General features: G+C 42.4%; 1 protein-coding gene across 2 annotated transcripts in view; it reads right to left on the bottom strand.

Annotated features, from left to right (window-relative positions):
- MCC (MCC regulator of WNT signaling pathway) overlaps positions 1 to 16,552 on the bottom strand; it is a 220,625-nt gene extending 204,073 nt beyond the window's left edge. Inside the window, exon 1 of one of the 2 annotated variants that reach the window (XM_049794828.1) lies at positions 16,401 to 16,552. In XM_049794828.1, coding sequence (XP_049650785.1) covers positions 16,401 to 16,537 — 137 coding nt within the window. In that variant the 5' untranslated portion in view covers positions 16,538 to 16,552. The remainder of the gene's footprint in view (positions 1 to 16,400) is intronic. The other variant, XM_049794827.1, reaches the window with a different exon arrangement.
- Between the last annotated feature and the right edge of the window lie 6,324 nt (positions 16,553 to 22,876).

The following is a 22,876-nucleotide window of genomic DNA, read 5'->3' as shown; positions in this document are numbered from 1 at the left end:
TTCCCTGGCACAGCCACCAGCCTCCAGAGCACTCACTGCCAGACCCTGACCCAACTGCTGTGTTTCTGGGCCTCACGCCGTGCCCCATCTGCTCTGATTCTCACAGCAAGTCAACCCCCTGACTGCTTAAATCATGGAATTACACCAGTTCCCTAGCTTTGATTTTTCTAAGAACAACTCCAGGCAAACAATCCTGGCAATGATCTCGGAATTGTTGTTTTCTCAACCAGCTCACATTTGCTACTCATACTAAAAGAGTACTTTCCTAAAACACCCGATTTTGCTTTCTCGTTAAGAAGCTGTGGACCCTCACAAAAGAGAAAAAGAGAAATCCAGTCTGAACAAAAGCTGCCACGTCACAGAAAATGCTAACAGAACTCCCTCCCTGCAGCTGAACGTTCTCCAGACTTCTGTCTGGGATTCAACTACATGGCCTCTGCAGGCTTCAGCTGGTACCACTGCCTTCACGGAGCTTGGAGACAAGCAAGTAAGACCAAGACGGAATTCCACATACCTTAAGCACACCCTCCCCCAGGAATTTCACTGTGTGGGATTTGGCCTAGCAAAGGCAACGACAGCCTAAATTTGTAAGACATGTCCTGCATGCAGAATTCTAAAGCTGCTCTTACTTGAGATAGCCCATAAAAGCGGGATGCAACTGAAACATAGACGTACTTTTTGCCTCTACTTCTTCACCAGTCTTTGATTAGACCGAGGTCAAATAAAATCCTCCAAGAAGTACCTCACTTCTTCCTGCCAACAAAAGTTTTCCTGCAAATCACCAGTCTTTTCCGCCCTGCCACTCAGCTTCCCTCCAGATGAGAAGTAGCTTTCTCCTCTGACATTCTATCCTTCTAGTCCTCTTTCCTGCCCATCATTCTGGCTTCCCAAAGCAGTCTGCCTAGGTTCCTTTGCTGTTTTCTACTTCTCCATACAAACAAGCAAGAATGTGCGATACGGTAGGTCAGCTCGTTGCTGTCAAAAGCGACGATCCCACTCTCCCACCCCTCTCCCCACATTTTCCTCCACCAGGGCTGTCTCAGCAGGCAGTTAAACCAGCACAAAACTGATCATAGTAAAGGGAGTAGTTTTTGTTTACTCAGCTCCGCACACGGGTTCGCTACAGAGTAAGATAAGCCAGCACTAGGCCAATAACAGCACCATTCCCTTCGGAGGCAAACTAGCCTCTGGTTTATCATTAGACAGCCTGCTCATTTTCTTCACTTTCTGTAACTCACCGTCCTACCAGGACAGGCAATCACATCTTCACCTTTGTAACACAGGACTATGGCAACTCTCTTACATGTGGAGACCTTCAACTGACAGAGCAATTCCATCAGATTGACCAATACTAAAACTTCCCATGAATTCATCCATCAACAAACCTTATAAAAAAAGCTGTCCTCCAGCTCGCTTGTTTTATTGGCCATCAGTGAAAAAAACTTTGGAGAAGAGCTTATCATCTTATTCTTAGAACTTGAAATAAGTACAAATGTACAGCTGATAGACTGTATCATCACACAAAGACTACATGGCACAATACTTCATTTAAAGTTTTGGGAGGAAAGTTGAGAAAACAGCCAGCAACAACTGCAAAACAACTTACAGGTAGGTTTCCACTGAGCTCAACCTTCAGTCAGAACTTCCAGAAGGCTCACAGAGTGACACCTTGTGCTCAGAGTAGAGGATCACCTCTATCAGAATTTTAGATGGGGAAAGAAATGGCTAGATAGCATGCCCTAAGCACCACATGGAACAGGTTGTACAAAATGCTTATTCTCCATCTGTACCAACAGGAGTACTCACTACAATTCCAAAGCCATCTGATATACCCAGAATGCATAAGCAACAGAGAACGTATATTAGAGAAGCCCTCTGTATTACACTATGGTCTTTGGCAAACAAATCACCTCGAGGTAAGCACCCAAATAGAGAGATCACTTTTGAAGGTTACCAGACTGGAAGACTATGTCCACTGCTCCACCTGTAAAACATGATTAAAACAATGTCCTCACCTACATGTGGTGCCAGAAGGAGAATTTAAGTAGTTTTGCATTCCACCTAAGGCCCGATACATGTTTTGACTCTACAAAACAGAAAAACAATTCTGGAAATTTTGCTAACAGATATAGCAGTCTGGTAGACTAGGAAAGGAGACCATCATCTATATTAGTTCTTACTTAGCATTTTTTTCTGAAGTACTGATTTCTAGAACCAGCAACGGTCACAAGAAGAAAATTCTGTTCCTCTAATCACTTTACGCTCAGTAACATGAGACTTCATCATCTTTATCACAATCTCAACAGTTACCAGTTTCCACAGACCGTTTCATGTACAAATACTTTAACAGGTATTTTTTGATTCTCCGATTCCCTCAATTGTTACTAAATTTGATGGTTTAACCACACAGAAGCTATTACTATCTCATGTGCAGATCATCCTGATAGACTCATTCAGGATTTCCATGTTGTCTTTTAAAAGACGAGGTAAAGCAAGACTGAAGTTACAGCTTCTGAAGTTAACAATCAGGACAACTTCACAACTGCTGGAATTTTCCACCTACTACTACCTAGACAGCCCAAAGAAAGGACAAAGAAAGAAGAACTGCAAACTTACTGCAACAACACATCTGCCTGGCAGCTGTTGTTAGGGAAGAAGGCCCTCAGTTCTAATCTCAGTTTAGTAAAGTACATTCATTCTCATCCCTACTATTCATTCATAGAAAGACTGATAAATTAATGTGTAAACAACTAATTTCTTACATGTGTATTTGGAATAGTCAATACATTTTTTAACAAAATAAATTTTGTTTCAAGAGTGTTCTTTTTGGTTTTATTCCCTAGTACTAGAGTCCCTAGTAGTATTCATCTACACTTACAAACCACGTTTTAAATTAATGTAAAAGATATGCAGTAACACCCACATTGTTCTTTTTTTTTTTATGTGAAGTTCCATTTCCTTTTTACTATCCCAATACCTCTCTTTTTCTGTGTATCAAATATATTGTCAGCACAAGGCAAAAGTTGTAAAGGAGGCATTTGCAACTAAGCTGATGTTTTTGACAAGTCATGAATAACGTGAGGCGGGATGGGATGCGGAATAGGCACATTAGCTGGGCACGCTTGTTAAAATGCTGAGCAGCAACACTGTTGATATTGGGATTTGAAAACTCACACTGAGGCTTCAGCTTTAACATCTCATTGTGATCAGGAAGAGAATTCACACAGATGATTTTTCATGCTACATGAAGACTTGGGAAAACATAAGAACATTGGTTGCCATTTGCTAGTTTTAGGATATTTATTTTTCTGGTTTTTTTTCCCAAACATGAGGGAATGAAAGCAAAACGTAAATGTAAAATTGAAAGCACAATCCCACAAGGAGATATTTATTCCACAGCTACTGGGTTCTGCATATTTGGAGTCTATATGGCACTATATGGAGTCTTGCACATTTGCCTGATGATCCCACAAGCACAAGAGATGAATTGCAAAACTCAGCAAATAACCTCTTAAACAGCGGAAGACAGGCAATTAAGTTCTAACAGTAGAGAAAACACATTTGACTCAAAAAAAACCAAGACAAAAAAAGTGCTGCAGAAGTAAACAAGGTGGCCGTGTTTGCAGCAGACATTAGCCCATATAAGGAAGCAGAGAGAACAGCCGAGTGTACCACTGACCATGTTGCGCCAGCATTTTTAAAAGTACAGAAATTATTAACCTCTGCACTAGGAGCACAATATTGCTTCAAACTGTTCTAAAGAAAAACTACTCCTACGTTCTCAAATATGATCTATTCTCCCAACATGGCATAGTGAAAAGAACCAGGGTACACAGCTGCTGTTACAGGATCAAGGGAAAATAAGAGTCAGAGAAGCTTCAGGAGAAGAAAAAGGAGACATAATATCTTGGAGGGAAGGAAGCTGGTAGGTGTCTGTTCTGGGAAACTGAATGAAAAGGTGAAGGAAAAGCAAGGAGATTTTAGCTGTGTTTTAAATCTAAAGAGGAGTAGCGCAGAACTCCATTCTCAGAATTGTATAGGTCAGCTGAACGAGCCTAATGTTATTAAAATGTCACTCCACAGAAATACAGCACATAAGGAGACCATGGAAAGGACTGCAAAGGAAAATTATCCAACACTGTAACCAAGGACAGGGAAAAAAATCTCCTGGTGTCATCGCTGATGGATGGGTGTCTAAGCTGTTTTTAAGGCTGCCACAACCTCTGTTGGTGATCTGTCCTAGTGTTTCACTGTTCTCTGCTGCAAGTTTCCTAGTTTAAAACTTCCCAGCTGCAATTCAGAACATTACTTCAGAAAGAAAGTTAACAGCCTGTTTTCTGCAATCACAGGGGATAAGAAAAACAGTCATTACATATTTAATACCCATCATCAGATGTCCCACCTTCTTTTGAGTAAAGAACTCCAATTTCTGCATCTCTGATCATCTTCAGTGAGCTGCTCTTGTCTCTCTCCAACTGATCCACCAATCTCATGAATGACAGCATGCAAAACTAGACACCAGCTTCAAGCATAACTGAAAAGAGTAGAAAAGTTGAAAGCAGATGTCCTGTCTTATAATAGCATGATACTGTTGATTCAGGTTTAACTTGAGACCTACTATAAATTGCAGAGGATTTTCTTCAATCACACATCCTGTATTTTTACCACCAAATGTGCTATGGTGTACTTGTCCCTACTGTATCTCTCTTGATTTTTTTTAAAGCCATATCTCCAATTTGCCAGCACCAATTTTGACTCCGATCTTAACCCCCACCATGTCTTCAATCTTCCTTAGCTTGGTGTCATCTCAAATTTAAGAAAGTTTACTCATTATCATGAGTCATCCAGATCACTAATCCTTAACAGTACTGATCTGGCCCAGGCCATCCTTCCAATTTCAATTTGATGCAGTCTTTTATTTGTAAAACAAACTATTGGTATCTAATGATCTCCAAGTACAGCTTGAAAAAACCCTAAATCAAACTCTCTCCCTCACTCTGTTTCTCTGGCTTGCCTACAAGCATCATAAAACATCAAAAGCCTTAACAAAAAAGACAAGACAGAAGGCATCTATTGTTTCACTTCCACCACTAACTGCTCTTACTAGACTTGAGAAAGATCAAATGGGTTCGACACAACTTCTTTTGTAACAAATCCGTATTTGGTCAGTCAGTTATAGGCTGTCCGTGCGCTGATCTCCATCTCACCACAATTTTAAAGAAAAGAAGCGTATTTTACTTTTCCCCACTTTCTGGTACTTCTATCTCGGGAAAAAAACAAACAAACCTGCAGAATAGTTCTGAGGCTGCCTTTAAGAATCTTACATCAAGATTTTCAAGTACGACTAATTGAAACAAATCCAAGGACTCTCTAACTTCCTTCTCCCCACTTCCTTCCAAAGTATTTCTTACCAGTCCTATTTGCAGGGACCAACTCGCCATATTTGACATTTTCAGTGTCAGAAACAAAAAAAGAGAAAACACCGCCTGCTTCTCAGCCATCAACAGCTCACTGGCTCCCTCTCTTGGGTAACGTTTCCCTGGTTTTCCTGTTACCGTTTCCATACTCCGGGAGAATTTTTTGTTACACTTGAAACACCTCGCTAGTTTGGTTTTCTGCCTTGCACGTTCGGATGCCTGTTCCGTCAGTCCACCGTCGACGTGCAACCTGACCCAGCAGCAGCAGCAGGAAAAAGACAAGGGTCAACAGCCAGGCAGCCCCCAAACCCTGTAGGCTTTAGCCGTAATTCAACCAGCTAAGCTTTTACTTCGCAGCTCTGCCCTGGCTTGGCTACCTCTCACAGCACTTTTCCAGGCGCGCGGCCCACACCACCCCCGCTCCTCCTTCTGGGGAAGCAGGGGGAAGGAAGGTCCCTTCGACGGTCAAGGCCTCCCCACCACGGGGTGCGGACCTCGCCCCCATGTCACACCACCTACGGACGAGACTGCCTGCCCGTCTGTCGCAGGAGCTCCCAGAACAGAAATGCGTGTTTTACCGACGGCACTACAAATGCACATTCTACTCCTGAGACGTAACTGAAGTGGCGTACTCTGAACATCTACGCCAAGCTGTTAACACAAACGGCATCGCCCGACCTGCGAGAACAGCGTGTCCGTTTCTGGCTAAGGCTGTCACCTCGGGAGACAGAACTGTTGCAGGCAAACAAAGGCCCATTTATCAATGGAGAAGCAGAGCTTGTCAACAGAATCTCTGCCATTCTATGCTTTCCTTTGTGCTGCTTACTAGTTTCAAATTTTGCTAAAACACAGTATCAATTCAGCCTACAGACTCTACCACAGGGCAGGGAACTACCAGGAGCACAGTTTTCCTTCAGAGGTAGTCTGGTCTTTGTTACCTAACTTACCTTTCAAAATTACAGAAGGGATTTCATTGGATAACTGCTAGTACTACATAGACACTGGTTTATTCTAGTAAATATAAGAAAGTACTCTTGCAGAAAAAAACTTTCAGAAGAAAGGAGATGCTAAATGTGCTGATTACAATTCATTATTACAGCTCATTACAGCTATGTTAATTAACATAAAAGGTCATGCGTGCAAACAGTCACTATGCCAGGATGAATTCCACATACGCACTATTTATTCTAAAAGATGCGTGTGGACATTCAGGGTAAAAATAAGGTGGATTTGATTTGTATCCACAGTGTAACTATTTTTCTCCAGAAGCCATTCGAAGCCCATCCTTTGGACAGCACACGACTAGGCACAACATTAGCCTTGTTAATCTCTTTCATTTACCAGCTGAGATACCAAGAGTATAAATAAAACCTCTGCTGTAGCTTTATATCTTTTAAAACAATGCCATTTTTATGGTCATGAATTAACTTTTAGAGATGTTTCTTAGTTCAGAGCATTTGGAGTGAACCGTGTTTAAAAATCAAGCAGACATAACCAGAGGCATCACAACTAAATCCCAAACTCGAGTTTCTTAGCCCTGTCTTGTGCCAACACTAAAAGTCACACAGTCATAACATGAGTCAGAACCATGAACTGACCATGCTGGAAAGAAATATTTCTTACTGAGCTGGTTATCAGCTAAGGCAGTTCTTTTACCGAACAAATTCTAGCACAGACAGAGCGAAACTTCAGGACCGCGCACAGTGGAACAACTCATTTGGCAGTGTAGTTTGACTTAAAAAAACCCATGAAACTTCCACTTACTTTACCCAGTTCATTTCCTAAGAAGCGTAGGCGCCTAGCTTAGGGCTGCATATCTGCAAGAAGGGCCAGGTGCCCAAGCATCTTGCGAGGCTCCTTGCTCCCCAACAAAACATGCATGACCTGTTGCTTGAATTCATTTCAGACACTAACTACCCCACCCCAGCAATCTAAGGAAAAAAAAATTTTTTTTTAATTGTTTTAGAATCCATCCACAATGGCCAGCAAAATGCTTGCATGTGGCATCCTCAAACTGGACAAACAATGGGAGAGAAAGAGATACAAGGAGTTAACCACCCACTGGCAGAACTCTTCTTTCATCTAAGTGCCTCCCAAAGGAGGCAACCCGTCCATTAATTTCAAACTACAGGTTTTGGCAAATTAATTCTGAAAACATCCAGAAAGTTGCCTCTTGGAAACATGAGCTAACGAACAGTGGTTAAGGAGGATGCTTACTGCCTCGTGTGCCGTAAGCAGAAGATGTAATCACACACGAATGAGACAAATTCAAATTTTTACTGTAGTATGCTAGAACAGCCACCAGTGGTTTCTATGTTATAAACCTAGGGCTATGGATTTGCTAGAAAGGCCAGGTACCAAAGCATCTTGTGAGGTCCTCCTGCTCCCCATCATCCTTGGGAGGAGAGTAACAGACTATATTCGTGAAGTTAATCTTTCAGAAATGCCACCAAGAAACACAAGAAAACACAAGGAAAAAAATCCCAGTTTAACAACTACCTCTTTTTTCCCCTCTAGGGACCCAAGAGGGAAATTACTGACTTTAAAGAGAGGTTCAATTCTCTTACAGTAATAACCCAAATAACATGGTATTAGCAACAACCTCGTTAAAAATTAGTAAAATTCAGTAAAAATTAATAAAGCTAAGAAACAACTTCAGCACTTAGAAGATAACTGGTTGGTAACTTTCCAAGGGATCAAAAAGTTTGAAAATTGTATTATCAAGTGACTCGCTGTTTGCTTAGTTTTTCAACATCACAATCTACCTGGACATCAGGCTCCCAGGAAAAAGAATAGAGTAACACCACGTAACAACAAACCTGAGACATACTTAAGTCACTCTTCCCAGATTACTAATGCCAATGAGGAAAGAAAAATGCAATAACCTGTATAAAACACACCAACTAACTTTAAAACATTAATAGCTCCAGCTACAATGTTGTATTATACATACCCCTTGAAGTGTCTGATGTTTACATAAGAACTAAACAGCTAATTAAAAAATAGGAAGATTTAAGTTTGAATATATTTCTCTGACTGTGTATTAGCTGTAACAAATACAGACTCTGAAATACATAAGCCTCTTATGAATGTTGATTCTTGGTATGTTTTCTGGACACAATATTTAACCAAGGGATACTTTTCATCCTAAACTAAGCATGCAGGATGTCTCTCCAGCTTTTCATCTATATCCGTCCCTCTGTCTTCCCTCATAACTTGTTCCTTTTTTGGTTATGATGCCCTGAGCAAACCTGTGGACGACAAAGACTAAAATCCCACAGAATTCTATACAACTGTGGAACTATTGACCAAGGCAAGTCCCAAGAGAAACGGAGAAAACAGATTACAATCATGTAAAAAAAAGCACAGTGCTTTCACTCACCATCTTATTTGGCATACAGCAAGTATTGTGCTGTATCCATATACAAGCACTCCTTCAGTTACATGGATCACAGACCCCTATGACAGCTTCCTAATGGAGATGGATGAAAAATAAAATTAAGTCTAGGAACAGAACCTGGGAGGTAAAACTGTTTTCAAGACACACTCAAAAACTAGTGCAAGAATAAAGTCAGTTTTACCAAGGTTCAGGCATTTTTTTTGCTGGAATTCGTAAAACTGAGTTGTGTGAAGCTTTCAGGAGCTTCAAGAAAGCACAGTCCAGATCTCAACTGAAAATAAAATCTTGTACTGGGATCTAACAACTTCTCTAACTCCATGGTAAGAACAGCCCAGCAATATGAAGAGCCAGACTGAACACAAGGACTAAGCAACTCCTCGCCCCCACCTTGGTGACATTTTGCAGACTGCTTTTAAATGATGTTCCCTTGTTAGATGGCTGGATTGAAGCCAGACTTTGGACTGTACAGTACAGGGACCAAACTGCTTTTGAAATCTGAAACCCCAGTACCTGCAAAACTAGCAGAATAGTATTACTTCTCTCACAAGTCTTCAAAGGCAGTTTTTTATTTCCACCTGTTCTGTAACAGAGTTGATCTTTTTTAAACCTCTTGCTTCTAGGATATACGGCTTTATCATTCCCTAGTCTGCTGACAGCTAAGCACTCACAGCAGCTTCTATGTGCACATTTTGCTCCTGATGCTGCTTCCAACCAGCACAGAATAGCCTGCAGGGACTAGAAAGCATCTACATGCAGAATACTAACTCATGCCCAAATTAAGTTTTCAGAGATCCTGACTGAATGTGTTTGCATGGGCTCATAAATGATCATCTTATGGTTAAACCCCATGTTTTACCACCACAGGGCTGCAGAACTGCATGTACAGTATGTAAAACTTTATGCCCACAAAAGAGGCTGATAAAATCTTTGACAAACCTGCCTGTGTATGATTGTACATTTACAGAGTTTAGTTTAATTTTAGCAGCAATTACTGAGTTAGAACAGTCTCCAGAAGGTTAGTAGTGTATATATGAACCAAATGACAGAAAAGCTCCTTGTTCGGATCTTTTTGCAAAGTCTATATATTGGGCTTATTTCAGAAGAGGCATAATTTTAACATTAAACTTGTAAATCCACATTATCACACCCATACAACTGCCTCTTCTCACCCTTCCCCAGTTGTCCTGAGACCATTTAATGAAAGGAAAACAATTTAATCACAGGAGAGCATTAACAGAAGTTAGAGAAAGAAAACATAGTGACAGAAAGAGCATGCTCACTTTTTTTCCTATATGTTTTCTTGCGGCTACCACTGTCAAAAGTGCTTTGGTTAAGTACAGCCTTTGAGATAAAAGGCCTTTTTCTCTGGCAACAGAGTTGTTTGCACTCTGCTTGACAACTCCGACCAACACTAAGAAATTATTAATTGCTAAACACAGAAATACACAGCAGAAAGGAGGAGTCCGAGAACCTCACAGCCATGCAGTAGTTATATTCTTGACGTGGTTAAAGACCTTGGCGTACTGCAGTCAGCTCCCTTGGGAACAATGAAAGTTTCACCTCAACATCAACACAGCGCACCTCTGCAGTCTGAAGAGTAGCAGAAGAGAGAGGCTAGCAACCACACAAGGCCAAACCTCTGTCTTCTTTAATTCTAGTAAAAGTGTTAAGTTACCCAATTATAGAATTTGGAACTCTGTACCTATCAATTTATTTCTCAGCAAATATCTATGTTAAATACTATGCATTTGTTTCATTTACCTATTTTATTTACAGGAACTTTCGCAAACTCATCATAATTTACCCCACACCAGTAGCTTCTTCGTGGTTTTTTTCCCCCCCTTCATAACAATCTGCAGTGCAGTTCTGAGCTCATCATTTACTCTATGACATTCAGATCACTACTTCCAATTTATATATGAATTTTAAAACACATGATGCTTGGACAAGATCTGTGACAATGCTTTGTATGAACCTGATTTGTGGTTTCATATGGAGCTATATCCTAAAGTTTACTGTATTCCCTCTGAACAGCTGCAAGGAGAAAAGTCAGATTACAGCCTTAGGAAATATCTAGATTCACCCTAAACACCTTGCAATCATTACTTATGTTTAAAGGGGAGAGTAAAAAAAGGAATAGCAAAAGATTGGTTTAGGAAAAAAAGTATCTTCTACTTTTTAAACACAAAAAAATCATGGATACTTTTGTAATTTCATAGTTCTGTTTCTTATATGTTCCCTCCTGAAGAACACCACATCAAACTCATCAGGACGAATACTATGCTACTATACTACAACCATCTAAAAGTTTGGCCCACATTCAGGCAATAAAGAGTAAAACTTCTCATATTTTACATACGGACCATGTGTTTTAAATAATTGAAGTATTATTTTTATTCCAAAATTCTCCAGTTATTAGGCCACTCTCTATCCATTTATTTAAGAAGATTCCAAGGCGGTCAGTTTGGGCACTTACATTTCTCAGCAGTACTTATTCTACTTACAGAAAATGGCAAGAAAAGAAAAAAAAATTTAAAAAATCAAGAATCCTGTAAATAGATCTAGTTCAACCAAGTTAATAAACGTATTTACACGAATGCCAGTTTGCAACCTGGATTACAGCAATAAATATTTTCAGTTTCTTCCACGGCTACAAAAACCCAGCTTATTTAAGTACACACCAAAAATTGTAACTGGATGTCAGCGTGAATTACTAATCTGCTATGACACAGCATACGTATTTTGAGTCTCATATACCCCAAGTAACAACAGCACAATAGCCAAGGCAGTAACTTGGCTGGTCACAGACAAGCCACATCGATTTTGCTCCTTTCATGTAATTGGTCCTTTTGTGCTTCAACAGGTATCTGTTTAAATATCAAGCACAGCAGTTCAAGCACATTAGCAAAAGCAACCACCTAAAAAAAAAGTTCAATGGCAATGGCTGTGGTGGAGAGTAACAGCACAAAATCTCTTCCCTTATAAACACAATTAATAGATACATACTTTGTCTTCTTGAAAAGACTTTTTTCTTCTTTTGTAATAGCATGTGGCCAATAGATGCTGAAACACTGAGGGGGGGTGCCAAAATATACTCAGCAAGAAAGATGGGAACGCCCTGCTGCTGCAGCCCATTAAAAAGGGCTTGTCCTTGCAAAGGTTTCCAGTTCCCAGAGCTATGTAGCACTAACACCACTCAGATCAAATCCAGCAAATTCCTTTTAACGCTTCTGTGAAGGGCTAGCAAAGGAGGTAGCCCTTCCACATGACCTTTTAACTGGCTGTACAAGCTCAATATAAAATCAGTAGGTTTATGGGTTTTTAAACATCTTACTCTACTTTCATCAGAGATTTTCTCCAAGGCGTTGACCCCACTGTAAAACAATCTGTGTACACAGAAGAAAATGTTTTCAAACTCTACAAACAGAACTTCGTTCCATTTTTCTCAATATCATGACAATTCTCTGAGTTAAACGCTAGCTTTACCTATCTACTTCATACCCCTAGAAATTACTTATCCTTGCTTAAAAATTAAAATCAGAAAACTAGCACATTTGTAACCTAATAATGAAATTAATTTTTTTCTTCACCTATTATCTCCATAGCTCATAGCTTTGTTTTTTAAGCAAAAGTATTTCCTGCAGATTCTATGTTACCTTATTTAGACCTTGCAGTGTTAGAACAGAATTATCTGGAAACCCGTTTAGTGACTTCTGTGGTAAAGACTAAATGTGTTATGTGCTAAATGGAACTTCAGTACAATCCACGCATAATAAAGCTACAAGGCAATTAAATTTCTAAAGAAGACATTAATCTAGCCTGCCACCTGTAGAAAACCGGCATGCTCTCACTTTCCTCACTGACATCAACCAAGGCCACATGTGCTGACCTTAAAGAAAAAAAAAAAAAAGAAAAAAAAAAAAGAAAGAAAGAAAGAAAGAAAAAGCTGCAGGTGCTATCCCCAAATGCACCAACCCTCTGAAGCTGAATATATTTTTAACTGTAACATCAGATTCTGAAGCTTTTCAAAGCAAACAGAATAAAAAGCAAAATAAATGAATGCAATTAGTGTTTTTTCAGTTAACAGCTTTTTGTTAGTAATAACACAATCCAGCTACAGCTGCAAAAACAAAGTTCTGCTGTAAACACTGTTTAAGGCTGCCTTTTGCTCCCAGCAAGGCTGATCCAGCTGATCTCAAGCATTCAGAATCCAACCTTAAATATGGACTACTTTGCAGCTGGTTTTGGGTTGTTTTTTTCTTTTGTAAAGTTACCTCTCATATCAGAAGAATGTCAAGCACTTTCAAGGTGTTAAAATAATTAAGTAACTAATATTAATCCCAAAAGAAGCAAAACCCATTTCAGTACAAACCAACAAGTCAAAACTCTTGTGTTTTCTTAGTACTTTCGTCTTGCTACATGTTGCAAAATTTCAATATGCACATGTCAAATGCAATGCTCAGAGACACAGGCTTAGCATTTCATATCCCATCATTCAGCTTCTGGGTTATAACCACCCACAGCACACATTTAATTATGGTTTATCATCTTGATATCATCCTATTTAGAGCCTGAAAATTAATCAGTATCTCAGGTGAGAACCTGAAAATTAATCAGTATCTCAGGACACGCTCCTCCTCTCCATCTGTGCCTTTACTTCCCTGCTATTATTTGAAGAGGTCTACAGTTCGATGCACAACAAAGCATTTCCACAGCTGAGACACCATGTTACTTCATTAGGAATGCAAATAGCTCTTTTCCCCATGCAATATGAACTAAATAAACATGCATACAAAATGCCTGCCTTTGCTGCAAGAATAAAGATCTTCTCTTCCACAACAGCTCTGGAGTTGGAAAGAAATGTTATAAACCCCTGCATGTGTTACACAAACAAATGACTGACTAAGCTTCAGCCTGGCAAGCAGAAGAGAAGGGATACTAATTTTGAAAGATATGACAACTTATGCCAAATAACAGCTGTAAAACTGCAAATTTCAACCCCATTGCACTGAAAATAAATAAGTTCTGAAAAAGAGGCTCAAACCAATAAAAGGCTATAGCTAGTTCTAGTCCACAAGGAAGCAGCCAACTTTACAGTGCTGGCTTCTTGGTTTTCAGCTCTTCATACCGATGCCCAGGCATTTATTGCAACATGTAACCTGCTGTAAAAGGTGCAGTAACCTGTAGAAGTCAGCCTACCATCTCCACTGGGGCTACAAGGAAGGCAACAAAGAAATTGTTGCCCTCAAGGACGAACAAAGAAAAGTCCAAGGAAGCAGGGCAAGAGGGAACAGGAAAACCAAGCAACTGGCCTGTATGAAAAAAAAAAAAAAAGCAGAAGCAAGACAAACAGTATGCACAGAAAGGCAAGACTAAGTTTAGTGTAAAATCAGATGTAACTTTTTTTGTCTTTATTTTAATTAATTACTTTAAAAAAGATGCAATTACCTAAACACCACCACCACCCCCAGTTGCTATGCTTTTGACAGGGACACTCTGTGTCCATGAAACAGAAAGAGCTGTGTGTAAGACTACGGTGGTGCATACTATAGATACATCCAAGAAGCACTGGGCAAGTCTGCTCCTGCATAGGCCACTGGCATAAAATAGATCACGAGGGAAACTGAGACACTACACAAAGCAAGGAATGCATTCCATTTACAAGACTGATTACCTAGGATAGTTAATGAAGTCAAGAAAAGTAAATGACTCCTTCTCATGTCAAAGATAATTTGTTAAACATTCATTCACTTCTTTCTCACAAATACGGAAATCTAAGGGAAGACAGTAATTTCTAACACTGTTCTCTGATCAAGGCCACACCAGTTCGGCCTTGAAGGCACAACTCCCTTCTGAAGCACGGTATTGGCAACCTTCAACAATGGACCCACCATCTCCTGAAGGACTTTCAGCCCCTATCCTCTGGGCTTTATTTCCATTTCCTGCTGAAATCCTGTGTCCCTCCTCAGACATGTCCTGGAGTTTTCAAAGCTTTCTGAATGTTGCTTGAACTACACTGTTGAAACATCTATTTTGAAATACACAGAATACAAATTTGGAACAAAACTTAGGCAATGTAGAAAAGTCAATCAGAAATGAGTGGCTTGTGTCATAGTAGCATCTCTCAACTGTCCATACGCAGCACTAAAACGTTAACATTCCCTCAGTAAGGTCTTTAAATTATAAATATACAGAAGTCTATTGAGTTTACGTTGCAGAAAAGTATCGCAGTACAGATCAGCAAGTGTGGTCTGAGGAGGCAGCGTACGCGTTTAAGTGAACATCCTAAGTGTTCAGACATCAGAATAATTTCCATGAAGACAGTAAACAAATGAAAAGAGAAGTGATCGTAGCACACTGGTGGGAAAGCATACACTTTCAAAGTTTACATTTCAGAACCACAACTGTCAAAATAATCATTAGACTGGGGGAAAAAAGAGAGTTCAGGGAGCTGTTTAGATAAGAAATATCATGAGCCTTAAATTTTATTTTTAAAGTGACTGCCAGCTGTTACAGGTTTTCAGCAACTTGCTGGCTCCAAAGAGATGACAGTGGGGATTGAAGTTTACTTAGCCTTTTTGCAGGGTCATATTTTTAGGTTTCAGGTTAGATGGCAGACTTCAAAACTCCCTCACTCTGACTCGGCTCTCTAGAGGCACTTACTAACTGTAACTAGCATAGTTTTCATTTTGAAAACGCAAGTTCGCACCATCTCTGGCAAATCTCGCCTTTGGAAGTTCACTGTTTCTTAAATTACGGTGTGAGAGCAGAGGACTAGCTCCAGATATACCCTTCCAACAAAACCCAGTCCTAACCAAAACAGGCTGCCAGTATTTCCAGATGCACGGACATTTCATTACGGCTTACTTCCAACTAACCTACGGCAAACGCGCAAGCTCACCGCCTCGCCCTCAAAATCCATCAGCCTGGGTCACATCCCGAAACTAACTGGGGACCAGCAGAGGAATTTCAGTGAGACTGTAAAACAAGGACGTTGCTAAAAGCTTACTAAAAATAAACCCCCACAACGACGTGGGAGCTCAGTCCGAAGTTTCTCTTCGATTACCTGTGACCAGCTTTGTTCGTTTACTTGCAAAAACCACCTGCCTGGTGCGTTAGCTGATAAAAGCCGCCCAGGCGTGACCTGACAGCAGCTCTCCCGGCGGCATCCCTCCGTTCCCTAAAAGCTCTCCGGGCTGAGGCGCGGCCAGAGCCCTGCTCTCAAACCCCTCGCCCCGGGAGCCGCGGTACCGGCTAGGGCTGGGGCTGGGGCTGGGGCTGGCCGGGCTGGGGCTGGCGCTGGCCGGGCTGGCCGCTCCGTGCCACCGCCGGCAGCGGGCAAGGGAGAGGGGCGCTGCGGAATGTCCGCCCCCCGCGCTGCCAGCGGCACAAGCCGCGGGGCGAGGGCGGCCGCCCCGCCGGCGGCGCGGAGGGTCCGGCCTGGCGGCGGCGGCTGCGCTCCGCCAACTACTCAAACTCGGCGAGAAGTTGAGGCGCCGCTCCACGGGCGGCCGGGGAGCGGGGGGAAAGGACGGGGCGGCTCCGCGCCAGCGGCGCAAAGAACCTCCTCCCGCTGTCGCTACCTGCTGATGAAGCCATCCCCGTCGCCGTCGCAGGTCTGGAAGAGGCGCCTCATCCTCTCCTCCTCGCCCGTGCTGGAGGTATCGCTGCTGCTACTCCCGGCGCTGCTCACCGCCGCTACGGCGGCTGCCGCCATCATGCGCCCAGCTCCGGAGGAGGAGGAGGAGGCGGAGGCGGCGAGGCTGCCTCAGGCGCCCGGGGCTCCCGGTGCCGCCGCGCCTGCCGACTGCGAGCGGCAGCACAATGCCGGCGCGGGGGCGGGGAGCCCCGGCCCCGGCCTCGCATCCACCTCCCGCCGAGCCCAGGCGCGGCCCCGCGGGGGCGGGCAGGGGGGCCGGGGCGCCGCGGCCGGAGGCCGGAGTGGCCGGGCCGGGCCCCCGCAGCCCCGCCTCCCGCCTCGGCCGGCACCCTGCGGCAGGAGCCGCGCTGCCGCCGCCGGGCGGCGGGGCGTGGAGGGGGAAGAAGGCGGCGGCGGCGGCTGCCCGCGTCCCCGTCCCCCCCCCCCCCCCCCCGCCTCCAGGTTGGCCCGTCTTTCGGCCGGCCTCTCTCCCGGCGCCAGAAGCCCCGGCGGCAGCGTGAGCGAGCGGGCCAGCCGAACCGGGGCTGGCTGCCCTCGTCACTAGGGTTGCGCGCCCCTTCGGGGAGAGTCCGGCCACCAGGTGCTGGGCGAACCTGGCGCGGTCCGGGGTCGCTGCTTTTCCTCTCACTGCGCGGGCCCAGCCCCCTGCTTCGGGAGCGCTGCGGCCTCGTTTGACTTCGGCTGGCCCGCGGGAGCCAAGCCTCGGCAAACTGCGAGGAACCCGACGCTCTCAGTAGCCCTATCTTTGCACTTGGGACGGGGGTGTCGAGCGGGTGGGAGCGTTCTGGGGCACAGAGCACCAGCCCCTCTGGACGCAGCCGGTTCCTTTCCACTGCTCAAGTTTCACCTGCGAGGTACGTCGGTTGTTTTTCTGCTCCAACGGTTTGTTGACAGCTAGCGCTCTGAACTTGGGTCACGGCTTGCGCCTCTCGCCGTCTTTCTGTCCCCTTTGCATTCAGGGAAACCCCGTTTTCTTTGCAGTCTTCGTGTTGCCACGAAGGGGAATAAAACATTTTCATCTCACGAGTAGAGGATAGCTTCTGCATTTCCTTTAGTATCCTTGGCACCCTTTTTGACACCTAATTAAGTTTTAATCAGCCCTTTTATTCATGCGAAACGATCTGATACACCAACAGCACCAATGGCAATATCTTCTATCCCTACTGGAAATATGTATTTTGAAACCGTCTAGAACAGCATTTGCCTGTTTCACGGTAGTGTTACATTGCTTACTCCATCATCCTGTGACTAATTAGGTCAGCCGAGTTTTTTCCTAACCATTTCTGTATATGGAAGAAAATACCTACTTATTAAGGACATGCATTTCTCTCATACTACCAGATACTATCCTTCTCCTATTACTTAAGTCTTTGAAGACATCCAGTTCTTCCCACATAGCAACTTGATCTTCCTTGTTTTTAACAATGGCTCATGAATATGTAAAGTCAGCAAAGTTATCGCACTTATCTTGTTGCATAGTCCCTTTCAAGTATAAGAACTGATGGCAATAGTTCTAACTGTTAATATTTATTGTACCCTGATTAAGTAAGTCATTACAAGGCAAAGAGACTCCATGGAGTTTTATTAACTAAAACTGCTTACAAGTGCAAGCATGCGTGTATACTCACTCTTATATTGTCTCAGTCTCTGCCGTTTTCCAAATTAGGTTGCTCACGCTGCTTCTTGCTGGATGACCAGAGCACTGGGGTATGGAGCCAGCACACTTCCATATTCTCTCAAGGCAGTGAAAGCAGAGAGTACTGCAGCCATCCTCTTTTCAGATTGTAGTGTGTAAGCTTTGAAGATTTACATAATGTTCCATCTTTTGACTTACAGTGGTCTCACTCTTACTCTTGGCACGTTGTTTTTCCAAGTCCTATGCGGGATGTTGCTCATGTGTGCGACTGGCAATTTACTGCAGCTCTTCGCTTTACATTGAGGATTGGATGAGCTGGGCAGTCATAAGACCATTTTCTTCAGACAGATCCCATAGACTAGCTGTTCAACACCACACACAAGAATTCTTGCACACATTTTGCAAATATAGGACACGGTTCTTCTTATTAAGAATTGGAAGTCTTAACCGTACAGAGTCCTAAAACAGCGTTTCCTGACAAAGCCACCGACACCGACATAGCAAGATCAAATCCAAAACGCAGCAATGAGAATCTCCAAGAACAAACTCCCTCCATTGTAATGCTATCCTCCAAGCCTCACAGTTAGCCAGTTCTTACCTTTTTTCTCTTTTTAAACTAATCCCCCACATCATCTCTAGCCAAATTTCCCAGTTGGCACTTCATCTTTGTTCTCATCTTACCTGCATCCTTCATACAGTAGCTTTCTTTGTGGATCAGGAATTCATCTACCTCTTATATTCTCTCTGCTCCTTGCTAATGACCTTTCTGCGTTAGTTAATTATATATTGAGTTTTTTCCTGCTAGCTTTCCTTGTTTTGGGGGATCAGTTGCAGTTAAATTTTTGCATTTTCAAGGTAAGTCCCAAGAAAACCTAGTGCAGTAGTTTCTGACTTTTCCTGATAAAAATATCACTCACACCAGTTCCTCCTAGCTAATAGGAACAGCTGATATCCTAGCTGTGGTATGGCATGCAAGACAGTAAAACCAGCTGAGCTTGCTGGCTTTATCGTGATCCACATCTAACTTTTAAAAAGATGTTTCACATCGGTTGGGAGGCCGTAGTCTAAGCTGTAGTTCCCCACGTTGCCTGCTGTGAATTATGTGGCGATTCACTCCTGCTGCCAAAAATGAGAGTTTCAGGTGGCAAAAAACATATTTAAAATAGAGAACATGCTGTGCAGTAGAAGCTACAATCCTTCCTGAAGTGCATTTTCACTGTCCCTGGTGGGAAGGGTGCGTGGTGTCCAGAAAGTTATGATGAGAGAACAAAGAAGGAGGGCAAGGAGTGAGGCCTCCCTACTGCTGCCTGTCCCCTCTCAGAAAATAGACTTTATATTTCTCAAAAGAAGAGAGTTTGTAGGTGTTCTTTTTGAAACTGGGGATCTTAACTGTCAGTCTGGTTTTTGCTTATCTTTTCATCCAAGTTAAATGAATCTATAATTTTTCAGTATTATTTTCTACAATCAACTTTCCGTAATGCCCTGATTTCCAAATGCAAATACCAAAATACACCAGAGAGGCATTGCAAAAATTAATAAAAATGCTAGTAGTACTAGATGCATTTATTCTCCAATCTTTATATACACAAAATCTGAGATCTCTGAAAGTTAGGCATGAGACCCCAGATTTCCAGATGAGCTGTACTCCTAAGGCTTCCCACCAAATCAACAGGAGTTTTAGGTTTGTGTGATCTCTGAAAGCCAAGACTATCTCAAGTTAGGTGTTGAACAATAGAAAAGGAAAACCGTTGTACACCCCTCAAAATTTTACTGCAGATGGTTTTTCTTCTGCAGAAGAAAACAGCTAAAGTGACTCTACGTAGGAAGCTGCCAAATGACCAAAATCAATTGACCAAAAAAGAGAAAAATTTCCTGCTACGTAGCTTTCAGCCATAGCACTCTTAAGATTAACCTCCTTCAAAACCAACAAACAAAACAATCACTAACTTAAGATTTCAAGTAGTAAGTTTTAATTTAGTTATATTCCTTTAAACAATGTAGCCAGGCTGTGTAACACAGAACTTCCTCGGCATCAGGAGTCCAATTCCCCAGAATACCATCCCTTCCCATTTCCTGAATACTGCGTCCAACCCTTTTCCAGTTGTGCCAAACACACCTTCTGGAGTTCCCTGTTTCTCCATGAGGTTCTCTGGTAACAGGCATTTCACTGTAAACTGTCTGACACACTGGCATGCAGCACTGAGGGGACAGATGAGTTCTTTTAGGGATCCTCAGCAGAATGATGATGGCACTACATCATAGTTACAATTAAAGCTTTATTTTCTTAACAGGATATTATGATTAGTATAGCACAGAATTTAGGATTAGAATGGCACAGGATTTCTACAAGCAGAATCAGTATCATACAATCTATAAGTAGCATAATACAGAATTCATAATACAACTTAATGTATAATTTCTCATCACCTGAACCCTCTGCACATCAGGTCAGATCTTAATATGTGGTTTGCTGTATCAGTGTAACAATCATAATCTAGGCTGGAAAATCATATAAAAGTATATGAGTCACTCAGTCCTTGAAGGAAGCAGGTGTCGGTGGAGGCATCCCTGGCCACCGAACGGTCCCCGTCTCACTGTCCAGCAGCAGCTCCGGCCCAAGTTCCCCAATTAAGTAGTCCTACATTTGAGTTACGGCCAAACTCTGGTGACACTGCTCAATTTAGGGTTAAACACGATGCATTGTCCTTTAAGGAGGACCATTACTCAATAGTTTCACCATGTAGGCCTGGTTACTTGGCATAAACAATGAAGCTTTGCCAGTGACTATACCCTTGAAGAAGTGTTTTGAATTTGTGTGGTGGGGTTTTGGTAGTGGGGGAGGGGCTGCAGGGGTGGCTCCCGTGAGAAGCTGCTCGAAGCTTCCCCGGCTTCAAGTCGGACCCGCCACTGGCCAAGGGCGAGCCCATCAGCGGTGCTGGTAGCGCCTCTGGGAGAACAGATTTAACAAGGGGAGCCTGCAGCAGAGAGGGGAGTGGGAGTGAGAAAAACCCCTCTGCAGACACCGAGGTCAATGCAGAAGGCAGGGGAGGAGGTGCGCCGGAGGAGGGGATGCCCCTCAGCCCGTGGTGATGTTGCCAAAAAACTCGGAATAAAGAACTTATCAACACCAATTTAGTGTAGATAAGCAGACACTTCTTTATTGACGGCCGGGTGCGCGGGTGAGTCCTCTCAAAAAAACCACACACCCCTGAACACCAAAATCATACACCTTATATTAAACTTATTAATTCATATTCATTAGATTTCTGAGAAATGTTATGCATATTCATTAGATTTCTGGGAAGTTATTAGCATACGTTAACGTCCTTTACGCAAGCGCATTGAAGGTCTCTGGTGGTCTTCTAGAGTCCTCTGGTGGTCTTTCATAGTCTTCCTCCCTTGTCCGCTTCTTGACCTTCCTTAGGTGATTCTGCGCAGTTTGGCCCTTGGCAGGTAACTAACTGTTTCTTGGCAGATAACCACAAGTTGCTTCATAAAGAACTTATCCGTTTCCATTAATTTAAAATTCTGACATCTTATACATTCTTCTAGGTTATAACATACTCCTACTATATCCAAATTATCTTAAATCTTAAGCTTGTTATTTAAGTTCTAAATGTTCCTACTAGATGATTTTGGCCAATTCCTCAGGCCTTGGTACAGGGTTATACAGAGGATTTCACAGCAGCTGTTGGTTGTTGGTTAAATGTATAAAATGCAATAGAGATATATAATTCTATATTCCTATTAAAATTGAATATGATTAATTCTAACTAATAACAAATCAATAACAAATCAGTAACATTTCCCCCCTTTGAAAGTGTTGAAAATTATTTCAATACTTTCACATTATCTACATAACATTTATCCACTACTATTTTGAGAGTTAATATTTGTTTCAGTATATTTTGGTGGTGGACTGTATTCTGGTGGAATAATTGGAACCTCTCTCATGATCATGTGATTGACTGCAATTCTATCAGTAAATTGTCTCTTCAGACAAGCATATGTCAGCATGATCATCAAAAAGACAATTAGTAACAGAAACAAAGTTTTGATTATAGATTGTAACCAAGAGCTCAGATTCCATCCTAATCTGCTAAATTTTTTTCCCAACCAATCTTCTGACATATCCTCTTGAATGTTTTCAGTTTCCTTTTCAGTTTTGCTCAATAACTCCAAATCATGTTCTACGTCCTGAGTGACATTAAGAATATAACAATGGTCCAATCTATCCTTGAGGTATCCACACACTTAAATTCATAGTTAGAATTCCCCAAGGAATAGATTCCCCTACTGCTCTTGGTATTGGCAAACAAGCAGTAATCTGGGTAACATTTTGCAAGCTGGTGAATCCCTTAATCAATCATAACATCAAATTTTCTTCAGACATTTTTTTAGGAATGCTAATCAATTGTTCTGTTTCTACTTGTCTTTTGTTCCTAATCATCAAATCAGTCCAGGTTCCCACCAACATTATTTGCCGAACTAGTATAAAAAAAACAACAATCACAAACAGATATGAAAAATTAGACATGTTTCAGAGTCAGTTTTAAAGTCTTTGGGTCACGGCTAATAATCTTCCATGGAGTAGGTGCCTTCTTCACTCGAGTGTAGTGTATCCAAGCATCCGATTCCGCAATCTTAATAGCCGTGAAGGTGGTTAACAGTATCTGGAAGGGTCCCTTCCAGCGTTCCTGCAGGGGTTCGGAAGCCCACGTTTTCACATAGACATAATTTCCTGGTTGAAAGTCATGCACCAG

The sequence above is a fragment of the Accipiter gentilis genome, chromosome Z (genome assembly GCF_929443795.1).
Source record: "Accipiter gentilis chromosome Z, bAccGen1.1, whole genome shotgun sequence".
Lineage (NCBI taxonomy): Eukaryota > Metazoa > Chordata > Aves > Accipitriformes > Accipitridae > Astur > Astur gentilis.
The sequence above is the reverse complement of the archived record's forward strand: the minus strand, read 5'-3'. Positions and strand labels throughout refer to the sequence as shown.